The following is an 11,850-nucleotide window of genomic DNA, read 5'->3' as shown; positions in this document are numbered from 1 at the left end:
CATCACATAAACAAAAGTCTTTGCAGGCAACACTGATTGGAAATAGTAAAACACTTGGTTGGTGAAAAAATGAACTCTAAATTATATACAATAGTAGCTAAAGGTAATATTCAAAAACAGTTTTATTTACTGTGACTCGATTTACTTGCCATTATCTATTGCTTATTTATTCAAGGTTGTAAATAATACTTATAGAGATGTGTAAAAATGAAACAGTGAAAAAAATACAATTTTCAATTTCATATGAAACTCAAAGTATAAGTTTTGTCCAATATGGAATGTACCTACATTTGTTTATATCAAGGCTCTAAAATCGGTTTTAAAATTGATGTTTTCTTTTTGTAAAAAAGAACTGACCCACCATGCAAGACCCGCTTGCTCAAAACGAGCATTTCAGGTGAGGTCTGCTTTTTCTGCCCAGAGTTTACTATGATTTCTTAGAGGTTGTATTGGTCTCATCGTGGAAACAGCTCCCATGAAGAGTCCGACGGCAGCATCTGGATGTGGGGTAGTCTGGGTAATGGGAAGAAGGGACAAGAATGCACAAGCCCAAATCCTTATGAAGGATGACACTCAGTTGTTAAATTTTAAGGGGTATCCGATGGCTTTTTCCAGACACTCAACTAATGAGCCCGCGGAAAGAAAATCCCTCTCTACTTCTACAAATTTGATATAGATGGATTTGGGGGAAACTCCAGGATCCACAATACAGTTCTGAGACAAAAACCCATTAATACCAACCCAGTCTTTACTGAAGGCTTTGGCATTTGCTTGGAAATGTAAGAACAAGCATTGCTGCAGAGTCCTGACTTCAGCAATGCCGAGGTAGCAGTAGATGATCCGGGTGGGCTCTACCTCCACCTGCAGTGAGGCTGGTGCTGAGAGCCCTTCCAGGTCAACATGGCCCTCTTTCCCTGGGTCCAGAGCACGGCGCTCCACATCTGGCGAGAGAGGCCTCTCAATACATTCTTCATAGCCAATGGCATAAAGGCCTGGACTTTTAGGAATCCCTCCTGGCAGTAAGTACTGAACCACATTGCCCCCAGTGGGCTTGGAGTGGGCAATGGGTATCCAGTCAATCTCCATGTGCAGCTCTAGGCATCTCGCCTCACTGATGGTGATCTCTAAAAATTTGTAGTAAACGTTTTTCCAATTCATTTTTTGCACCCGGGTCATAATGATCCGTCCCTCAGGCTTCTCAGAATTGAAATACTCCCGAAGACGCTTGCCAAGAGGCACCTGTGAGCTGATCTCAGCATAATGGTAACGGATATCCTCTTTCCAGCGGGTGTTATAGCCAATTCCAAAAATGGCCAATTTATTGGAAAGATGGAGCCTTGAAAAGTCTGTCCAGCTCTGAAACAGTTCCCATTTCAACTGCACTGACTCCAAAATCTGTACAATATTCTGCATGGTGTCTCGCTTCCTAGAAAGAGAAGTTAACAGTCAATTTCTTCAAGTGTCTAGAGCAGCAACATCTAACTGAATTTTCCACAATGGTGGAAATGTTCAATTCCTAGACTGCCCACTATAGGAGCCACTAGAACTTAAAATACAGTCAACAGGAATGAAATGTTACATTTAAACACCCACACCTCAGAAAGGCTTCTGTGCCGGAAGTCACTGAACTAAATACCTCCAAACGTTCCTAGAATTACAAACAGCTTTTCATGGTCTCAGATCAATTTTAATAAATATAAATACTTCCACTCCTAGGATTTCATAGACCATGAATTTTTGGGAAATTATTATTGTATGTATACGTGTGCTGTGTCATTTGTATGGAGGTCAGAGGAAACTTTGGATTTTTCTCCTTCCATTTTTCCATGCATTCTGGGGATTGAACTCAGGTTGTCAGGCTTGAACAAGCACTTAACTCACTAAACCATGCCACTGACCCACACCAGGATCATGACTTGTTTGTTTTTTCAAGACAGATTCTCTCTGTGTATAGCTCTGGCTGTCCTGGAACTCACTCTGTAGATCAGGCTGGCCTTGAACACAGAGATACACCTGCCTTTGCCGTCCAAGTGCTGGAATTAAAGGTGTGTGTCACCAATGTCAGTGGATCATGGATTTTCTAAGTGGCTAACACAGCCTTTTATAGTGGTCTTCAGAACAAAGTTCCAAAAGGCAAAGAGCACCTTAACACGAAAATCAGTGCTGCCTCAAACAATACACGTTTTGAAGGAAAATAAGTACATGGTTAAGACTAAGGACATAATACAAGAACACTATGCCATGCCAATGAACATTAAAGTAATATTCCAGAAATGCTTCATTTATGAATTTCATAATTAGCAAATTAAGACAGAACATGACATGGAATTCCTGTTGAATAATGTATTGACTGATACTTCATGTAATTTACATAAATGCAACTATAAATCGTTTCTTGTTGGAATTGATGGTGCACACCTTTGATCCCAGCACTTAAAGGCTGAGGCAGGCAGATCTCTGAGCTCAAGGCCAACCTGGGCTATGCAGAGAGGAGGGAGGGGTGAGGGAAAGGAGAGGAAAGAATTGTTCCTCAAATATGACCAAATTTTGATATGGTAAATCTGGCTTATTAGATATTAACTTGGAAATCAAGTTATTACATTAAAAAAAAACCTGTAAGTTTAACTACAAAAGTGCTTACTTCCTTACTCACAATCAAAAAAAAGCAGATTTGGTAAGAGTGCTGGGGGTTTTGTTTGTTTTTGTTCTAGTTACTATTTATGAGTGGGGGGCTGCTGAAGGCGTAGGCTGTAGTCTTTGGACACTAATGCCGGAATCTCAACTTGAGGCCTCTGCAAGAGCACCAAGCACTTTCTTAATCACTGAGCTTTGTCTCCAGCCCTCTGCTAAGAGCATCTTCAAAAGAGGTCATGGTCCTTCAGACTTTCACTTTAAAATTTTCTCTCTTCCAGGAGAAGAGCTTAGAAACGTTCTCGAGAGGCCTCACAAAGCCACTGTCTTTCCTCTTGTTACTCTTGCCTATCTTTGCAAGATGCAGAGCTGACAGTGTCCAGCTGCTTCTTAGGACCCTAAAAGTGCCCTAGGTTTAACCTTCACTCATGAGTCTGACTTATAATCTTCTCAAGTCAGCACCTAAGAAAAGCACTAGATGCCTGGGAACCATTCCTCTGCTAAGGAAATATGAAGGTCCTCACACAACTGTAATATTCAGTTGTGATGCTTTATAAGGCAGATATGTTTCTGAGTGGGGCAAGAGTTCAAAGGGATACTGTCTTTTATAACCATCAAATTGTCTTTTTTAAAAACTTCCTTAGCTTAAAATTGTGTGTGTGTCAGTCAGAAGAGGCTGAGTATTCTCCTCTACCACTCCCAGCTGTGTTCTTTTGAGGCAGTGTCCCTCACTGAACCTGGAAGCTCTTCAGATCCTCTCACTCCTCAGTGAGCTGGCACCAGAGAGAGCACACCAGAGTCCTGCTGGACACTGTTTAGAAGCTTGGAGCAATATGGCACCACACTTATTTGAGTAGTTCCTGAGAACTGCCCACTTCCTAGGTTCTTTAAGAGCCAATGCCAAATAAATTCTAGGGTTTAAGGCTAGTGGCAACTCTGTGATGGGTCTATACCTAATTACATCAAATGACCATCTCCTGAAGGCCCCAAGTTTGGGAGATATGGCATTTTAATTACAAAGCAAAGACATGGGCTGGAGAGATGGCTCAGTGGTTAAGAGCACTGACTGCTCTTCCAGAGGTCCTGAGTTCAAATCCCAGCAACCACATGGTGGCTCACAACCATCTGTAATAGGATACTCTCTCCTAGTGTGTCTGAAGACAGCTACAGTGTACTCACATATAAACAAAATAAATAAATTAAAAAAAAAAAACAAAGCAAAGACATTTTTGGAGAGTGAGGGATTTAAAAGTATGGATTTATAATAACTCACTTTAAAAATCATTTGTCAGGGCTAGTGAGATGGCTCAGAGGGTAAAGCTCTTGCTATGTAAGCCAGATGACTTGAGTTCAACCCTTGAGCCCCATGGATGGTGAGAAAGCCTATGAGCCCCATAAATGCACTGTAGCCAGCAGTGCCCACACACACATATGCACGTACAATGAGAATTATTAAGTTAAGCTACTGGTTTTCTTTCCTTCCTACTTTGATGTCACTATCTCAAACAGGTAACTACTTCTCAGTAAGAGATGGCTTTGGGTTTACTGATTAGTGTCACATCCTGCTTTTGAAGAGGATTGGGGGAAATGTTCATATTCCTGATGTTCACTCACCCTTTCCCCAGATACAGGACTAATCTGACATTACTGGGGATTCTTTCATTCTAAAGACACACTGCAGAAACAGACGTGCAGTAGAGGCTTACTGAACTTCGGACTTGACCTTCTGTGCAGTTATTAGCTATCTGCAGCTTAACTTTTCCTGTCTACCAAATTTCAAGATGAGAAATGTGGAATGTGTCACACAGGCATGGGTGCTGTGAGTTCAGTGTTACCAGGAAGAAAAAGGAGTGGTGCTCTTCATTTAGCCCGAGTTGATAAGGAACTCATGTAAAGCCACTGAAAAGAACTGTGAATCTAACAGATGGTGTTAACTCTTGTGGGGAGAACAACAGTTGGGCCAGTGACAGGCTCTATCCTGAACCTTCTCAGTCTGTCCTCCGAGAGCTGTTTTCTACATGCATAAGTAGGTCACCTAAGAGCTTTCTTTCTGAGTCTTGAACTGTAATAAAAGAATGTAAATGTCCTTTTGGCCCTCCTACCATTTCACCCAGCCTCATTTAAATTCAAGTCCTTGCAGATCATCTTGTCTCTTAGTAAGTATGTAAAAAATGCACAACCACACAAGGAAACACACATTTTCGTGTAACAATTGTTTCTTTCTCCTGTATAGAAAATGTGGCAGTGCAGGTCCCCAGTGGTAGGTTGAAGAATGAGCAGAAATTCTTTCATGGTCTGGATCATACCTAGGTGCCCATGATTCTCCCAGGTTACTAAACTTAGACATGTTGGTTAAAAATGAAGCATCTACTTACTGTGCCTCTTCAGAAGACTCTTGTTTTATTTTTAAAGTTCTCTTTGAAACTGGCATTTCATCTGAAAAACAAAGAATTTTAAAACAAATTATATTTTCCTAAGTGATGGTATATGTTTACATGAAGAAGAAGCTCTATTTACTACCTGTTCTGTACCTTCTTTATCCTCGTGTCTAACACTGTCCTGTACCAGATTTAAAAATGTAAGTTTATATAATGAGATGCGAACATTTATATGCAAGATCAGAAACCAGGTTCCACAGCATAAAACTCTTCAAGGTCACCAGTGGATTTCAAGCAAGGAGCTTAAAGCTTAATTTCGTTGCAAACATGATTTTAAAAGAACAAGAATGGAAATGGATTTTAAAAGAACCTATTTAGGTTTTCTGTGTAGGTTTTACAGGGTAAGTAATTATTGCCCAAATACGAGGATCAGCATATTCTGTGTCTCTAGGCCTGGTAATGTAACTCTTCACAGCAATCAGGATTGTGATGTGCTGCAGTTGTTCAGGCCTTATTATCCTGTGTGATTAAAAGACGAGATCATTTAGCATCTATTCTTATTCTTCAATCCTCGTATCTTTTACACATGGCTAATAATCTTAACAATTTGAGAGTCTCTTTCCTTTTCCCTTCCAACATTTGGGAGAAATTAAAACAGCATTAAGAGTAAATATTAAAACAGCATTAAGAGTAAATACAACAACAGTTCACCCTTTTTCTTAATTTCTCTGTTATCGGCAGGATTTCTGTATTTTTTTTTTTTTTCCTTAAGCAAGGGAAATAAATGTATACTGCCAACCCTGCCTGCACTTTCTCAGAGTCACCTGAGCACTTCACCAGGTGGAAGGGCACTTCCTAATAACAGACTCATTTCACAACTTGCTGCTGAGGCAAACAGGCTAGAGCTAAAACCTGATCAGTACTTCCCAGATAAGAAAGTCAAAACTGGAGCACTTGACATATAGTGATACAAGCAAACAAAAACTACATGTAGCTTCTCAATCGGACCACTTAAATGTAGATCTAAAATAGTTGGGCTCTTAGCAGAAAACCTTAGTGCTACAAAGAGCAGGGGTATTTTGAATTGCATAAGGCTCTGTCAGTGAACCTCCTTGTATGACTTAGGTCTAGAAGTCTTCTATCTTCAGGGAACTTAACAGTACCCAAGTCACCAAGTAGCTAATAACAAGCATGATTTGGCAGTTTGATGTTAAACCAAGGACGCCCATGTTGACTCAAACAGTTTGGCAATATGCTTTGTGCTGACAGACAGCACTAGAAGCTACTACAGATGGTAAATACCACTGCACTACTAGGTAGACCGACCGACAGACAGACAGACAGACAGACACACACACACACACATATTGTTTTCTTACCCAATTCCTGATCTGTTGGATAGCCATGGAGATCCTGACTGTGGTTTCCCCAGTCCTCCTGTGAATAGTCCTCCATAGTGCTGCCATCTGACTCCAGCTCCTGGTACAAGCCACTACTGTTAATAAGTACAGGCTGGCAGGGCTGAGCATCCCATCCTCCCTGACCAAACACCTGTTCCAACTGTTCAAATGTGTAACTGCTCTTTCTTTTCCCAACACCATGTTCTTTCACCCGACTGTAACACCTGCGAAGGGTCTAAGACACAAAGTCTTTTGTTATTCCTTTAAAGCTGTACTTCCTCCTCCAGATACGGACCACAGATATTAATTACTATCAGACAGACACAAACAGACAAACACAGACACATTGTTACAGGAATGCTATTTCAAATTCATTATTATATTAGAAAAATACTGATTTAGCATTTACTCAAACATGTTAAAATTCAAACAATTATTTTGCAATTATCAATTAAAACAACAAGAAACATTACAACATTATTGCATGTACCCAATACACATATTTTATGCCCCCTCCCCCATTTAAAAAGGATAAAGGGGAGGAAAAAAAGAAATACCAGCCAGCCAATAGGATGCACACCTCCCACAGGAGAGAGAGCTGCTATGGTGCCCAGAATTTAGAAAACGTGAGGGAAAGAGGACAGAAAGAAGAATTTCCCCAAGTGAAAAGCATCATCCTTACTCTTAGTTAAGAACTGGGGAAAACAGCTGTCTAGACAAATTAGCTAACAAAACAGATCACATACAGAGTCTGTTCCTTCCTAACTCACTCTGTCATGGCAAAAATGTCTACAACTGAAGCAGCAATTAAATCAATAATGTGTGTCACAAGTCCTTAGCCTTAGACACAATGACCAAGAAACAGTATATTAATAGCTACATTTTATTAGTCTACCAACTCACACTGCCTGCTAAACAAACCAACAAATAAGGCTGACAGTCCTTCTCAGGGAGAGTAAGTGAGGAGTCCTCTCGTGTCTTTTTCTGTCACTCAGCACAGGAGGTACACGCATTATACAAGCTCCTAAACAAAACCTGGACAACCTTTGCCTTGTTCAACTGTCTTGTTTTTTCTGATCTTTATTTCTACTATATATTTCAGATTGGCCCAGTTCCTGAAATTAATAGTACACCTCATGCTATCTTACCAGATACATCAAAAGTAAACCAAGGCCTCAGTCTCAACTTGAACCCAGCCACATTCAGGCTGTGTGTTGTCTGCCTGCCTTGCCTTCCTTTCCTTCTAATGGCTCTTCTCCACAACAGGGTTTCACTCAGAATTTGCTTGCGACAAACCCCTTTCCCTAGTGGCTCCTAAATATTTTCTAACTTAACTGCTAAAACTAGTTTCTCTCGAGCCTAATGTATAAGCATTGTCAAGACTATAAGACTCTCCTAAAGGACAGATTACCTGCCATCAGCCTATTCTCACCAAAGTAAACAAGTCTGGAACTTTACGGATCTCCATGAAGCATAGGATCTTTAAATCACAGCTGACAATATACAAGACACTTCTTCAAAGACTCTTTAAAAATGTGCTCCCCGAGGCCAGAAATACAAATAGGCAAAAAGAATAATAAAGCATGAGCCATGAGATCTCCCTGAGACACAGATGCCTGCCTGCAGCTTGAACCCCCAAATGAGCATCTACCCACTCTCCCTTTCAAAGAATCTCCCACCACCTCAAACAATCCGTACAGAAAACTGAGGCTTTGCACAAACTCTTTAAAAGTCATCTCTGCTTTCTTTTTGTAACAGAGAATTTTGACCCCATAAACAATCCAGAAACAAAAATGTGTGTCATGGTCAAATCTCCCAATGAAAAGAGACAAGAGCTGCAAACACCATCTGACTGCACACACTCCCCTTTCCCAACGCCCTTCACCCTCCTCAGAGATCGGAATTTGAATTGCAAACAGCCTCTGACAATTTATTTTTATCTTACAAGTCTAGTTTCTGCCTCCAAGAACACCCCAACCACTCTTGACTCCTCCAAAGACTGTAAATAGAGAGTCCCAACCCTGTCCATTCCCTCCTAAGACCATAAATGGAGATGGAAACCATTACCATTCTCACCATGGATTGGCTCCCTACGACAGCAAAGTCCACTCAATTCGGTCACTGAGGGTTACCCCAGAAGCCAAGGAACCAAACTGACATTCCCTTCCAATAGGGTGCCGCACAAGGGAGTGACAAAAGCACAGCAACCATTTTCTTCCTGTGTTTGCAAACACTATTCTCATCACAGGCTCACCGGGGTTTTATAATATACATGGGGAGAAACCAGAGAAAAGACATTTTCAAAGCCACCAAAGTGAGCTCACAATTTTCTTTGGTTATGTAACCGTGAATACTGAAACCAGCAATCTCTGACAGCTATAAACACCTTTTACTTGTAGTATACACCTGTAACTCATGTTTAAAATTAGTACAGTGTGCTGACATCTACCAGGTGTTTGGTAATCTCTAACTTGATATACCAAAAATGCATAAAAAGATTTCCAAACCAACTTTTTCTCCTTCAAGATATAAATACAAGTAAGGAGTACTTTGTAGTTCTAATAAATACCACAAATTCAAGGGCAGTCTGTTTAAACAGGGCATATATATCCATTAAGATGGGAGGTGGGGGTGGGGGACTCAAACATTGACTTAACTGCTACCCTTAGACCCACTATGATTCATTTGAGAGCTTAAACATAGATAAAAAGGACATTTGGAGACCTTCCAACTCTTACCACCCACAGAAAAGATTATACAATACATTAGCCTCTAAATGCTTAATCAAAGCATATCATTAGAAGACCGGGCGGCTGTATCAACAATCACAAACAAACCAACTAACAACCTTCTCTAAATCAGAGATCACGATGCTCCAGAGTCCAGGAAAGAGGAGGCTGCAGCTTCCATTTGAGTCGGCTACCAAATACAAGACCCACCAGCTGGCTGGCTCGGTGAAGCACATTGGACTTGAATGAAGAACCTTCTCACCTCACTCATCTCAGCAAGCTCACCTCCAGCAGGAGAACTCTGGGCCTACTAAAGGCTACTCCACTAAAAGAGAATAGCTCCTTACTGTGAGGAATCTCTCTGGCACATAGATATCGATGGTACGTTTTCATCTCCCTGGAGGAGGGGCTGTAAGACTACACTACCCACCAAGACAGAGAGAGGTCAGAAAGAGTCAAGAAAATCTAGACAGAACAACTTCAAGGGGCCAAACCAGTCATTGCGGTTCAGAAATACCAGGTGAATGCTTACTCAATCCACCATACTTAGGTTTCAGGGCTACAAACAGAAAAGAACCCAAGAAAGGCTTGAGGGATGTTCCATTACCGAAGCAGGGGGAGCAGGGTTGGCTGACCGCTGAAAATTACAGGACAGAGTGAAAGTCTTGCTAGAGTTTAAGATTAAAGTAAAAGGGAATCAGAGAATACAAAGATGACATTCATTGTGCATGAATGCATGGAGTCTAAGGGAGGAGGGCAGGTAAGCAAAGGCAGGACTGAGGGCTTGACGGCAGCAATGCAGAGAAAGACCCAGGGTTACAGTACACGTAACATTAAATACAGTGCACAATGCAGCTATCTTGCCAAAGTAAGTAAATCCAGTATTGGGTTGTATAAGCAGAGGAATCACATGTAAGCTATGAAGGTGGCTCTTCCTCTCTATTCAGCACCGGTGAGGCCACAGCTGGAGCACAGCATTCAGGTCTGGGCATCGAACCAGCTACAAGAGAGGGAAATTGTAGAGTTCAGAAAAGGGCAAATAAAATAATGAAAGGCTTGGAAAATAAGATTTACGAGCAGGGCCAGTGGTCTCAAAGGCCTTCCTGACATTATTCAGTTACTCTAAGGGCTAGACTTAGGCTTTTCTCTTCTGAGTTCTCTAATCCCCGCTCTTGCATTTAGGAAGTAGAAAGAGCTAGTTAGTTCTTCCCTGGTTTGGGAATAGGAGGCAAACTGAATAGCTCATATAGGCATAGGCCAAGGAAACTGCTGCTGGCAACTTACCCACTTTATATAATACAACAGTCACAGGACAAAACCACTGTTTTAACCAAATTGGCAGCAAGTGGAACAGAGCACACAAGGAGGAGCAGAAATAAGCCTAACAGCCATATAAATTTACTGCTTAGAAAACACTGGCTTCGCTGGTCTATGATCAGAAGTAAAGTGACCCTGAGGGGATGACAGCTTAGTTATAACGGTAGGAAACAATGTTATAAGAAAAAATAAACAGTAACACAGCTTTTCAAACAGAGTTGTCAAACTGGCCACACCAAACACGCCCTGCATGTTTACCCAGCAGCCAACTGAATATGACAACCCAAAATTCCTCTCGCTCAAATGATTAAGACAAGTCTTCAAAAATCATATAGTCCAGCAAAAAAATGGGGAAGTTAGATAGGACATAAATCTGCAGTAACTATCTTCCTTACAGAAGTTTCAAAGTAACACTTGGAGCTGGACATGGCAGTTTGCCCTGTAACACCAGCACAGTGCAGAAGACTGCTGCACGTTTAAAGGCCAGTGTGGTGTACAGTGGGACCTTGTCTCTAAAAAAAAAAAATAATCCCACCAAACAATGCCTCTAAGACAGATGAGTAGGCTCTGTAAAACAGGTCATTTTCAACTCCTATTACAGGTACTACTAGTAACCACTGAACTTAACTGAGGCAACAAAACTAGTTTAACCAAAAAGGTCTGAAGACACAGCTCAATGGAATGTTAGTATCAGGCCCTGGATTCAATCTTAAGCAACACACACACACACACACACACACACACACACACACACACACACTCACAGAGCCTGAGGATACAGCTCAGTTAGCAGAGTGCTTTCCTAACACATAACAGTAGGTGGCGCACGCCTATAATCCCAACACTAGGCAGCAGAGGTAGGAGGGTCTCTGTGAACTCCAAACCAGCCTGATCTACTAGAGTTCCAAGACAGCCACACCTAAATAAAGAGGTCTAACTCAAAAAAGAAAACAGCATAAATTTACACTCACAGATTTTGACATATAACTGCAACTTTGGGGTAGAAAATACCTAAAACAAAACCATTTAGGCAAAACTCTTAGTATTATCATACTGGGATTTCTTGCAAACGGACTAAATTCTTTAAAACCAACTAAAAGGAAAAAAAAAAAGACACAGAAAAATTAAGAACTTATTTCATGCTCCCCTGGTTCTGCATATTAGAGAAGAGTAAAAACCTCCTAATTCTAAACATTTTGCTTTTCCTTTTCTTATGCAGGAAAACTTCTAAGCCTGTGTTGGCCATGGATCTCCTGACAAAATGTACAGGCGGCAAACTCCTCCAACCCCCAATGAGTCTGTTTTAAAGCCTGCTCTACGGCAGAGACGTTCTTCCATGAGGGAATGAAAGCAGTATTAGGAAGGCTAAGACAGGTAAAGTCTGGCACAATGAGG

General features: G+C 41.1%; 1 protein-coding gene across 3 annotated transcripts in view; it reads right to left on the bottom strand.

Moving 5' to 3' along the window:
* Nucleotides 1–11,850, bottom strand: part of MSANTD2 (Myb/SANT DNA binding domain containing 2) — a gene marked incomplete at its 5' end in the record, with an annotated part of 30,116 nt that continues 18,266 nt past the window's right edge. The window contains 3 exons of one of the 3 annotated variants that reach the window (XM_080929877.1): nucleotides 1–1,426; nucleotides 5,007–5,067; nucleotides 6,389–6,644. In XM_080929877.1, the coding sequence (XP_080786003.1) occupies nucleotides 574–1,426; nucleotides 5,007–5,067; nucleotides 6,389–6,644 (1,170 nt within the window). In that variant the 3' untranslated portion in view covers nucleotides 1–573. Of the gene's footprint in view, nucleotides 1,427–5,006; nucleotides 5,068–6,388; nucleotides 6,645–9,927; nucleotides 10,139–11,850 lie in introns of those variants that run through there. The other 2 variants (XM_080929875.1, XM_080929876.1) reach the window with 2 other exon arrangements.

Source organism: Micromys minutus (assembly GCF_963924665.1).
Source record: "Micromys minutus genome assembly, chromosome: 16".
NCBI classification, from domain to species: Eukaryota; Metazoa; Chordata; class Mammalia; order Rodentia; family Muridae; genus Micromys; species Micromys minutus.
This window is presented reverse-complemented; position numbering and strand designations above follow the sequence as displayed.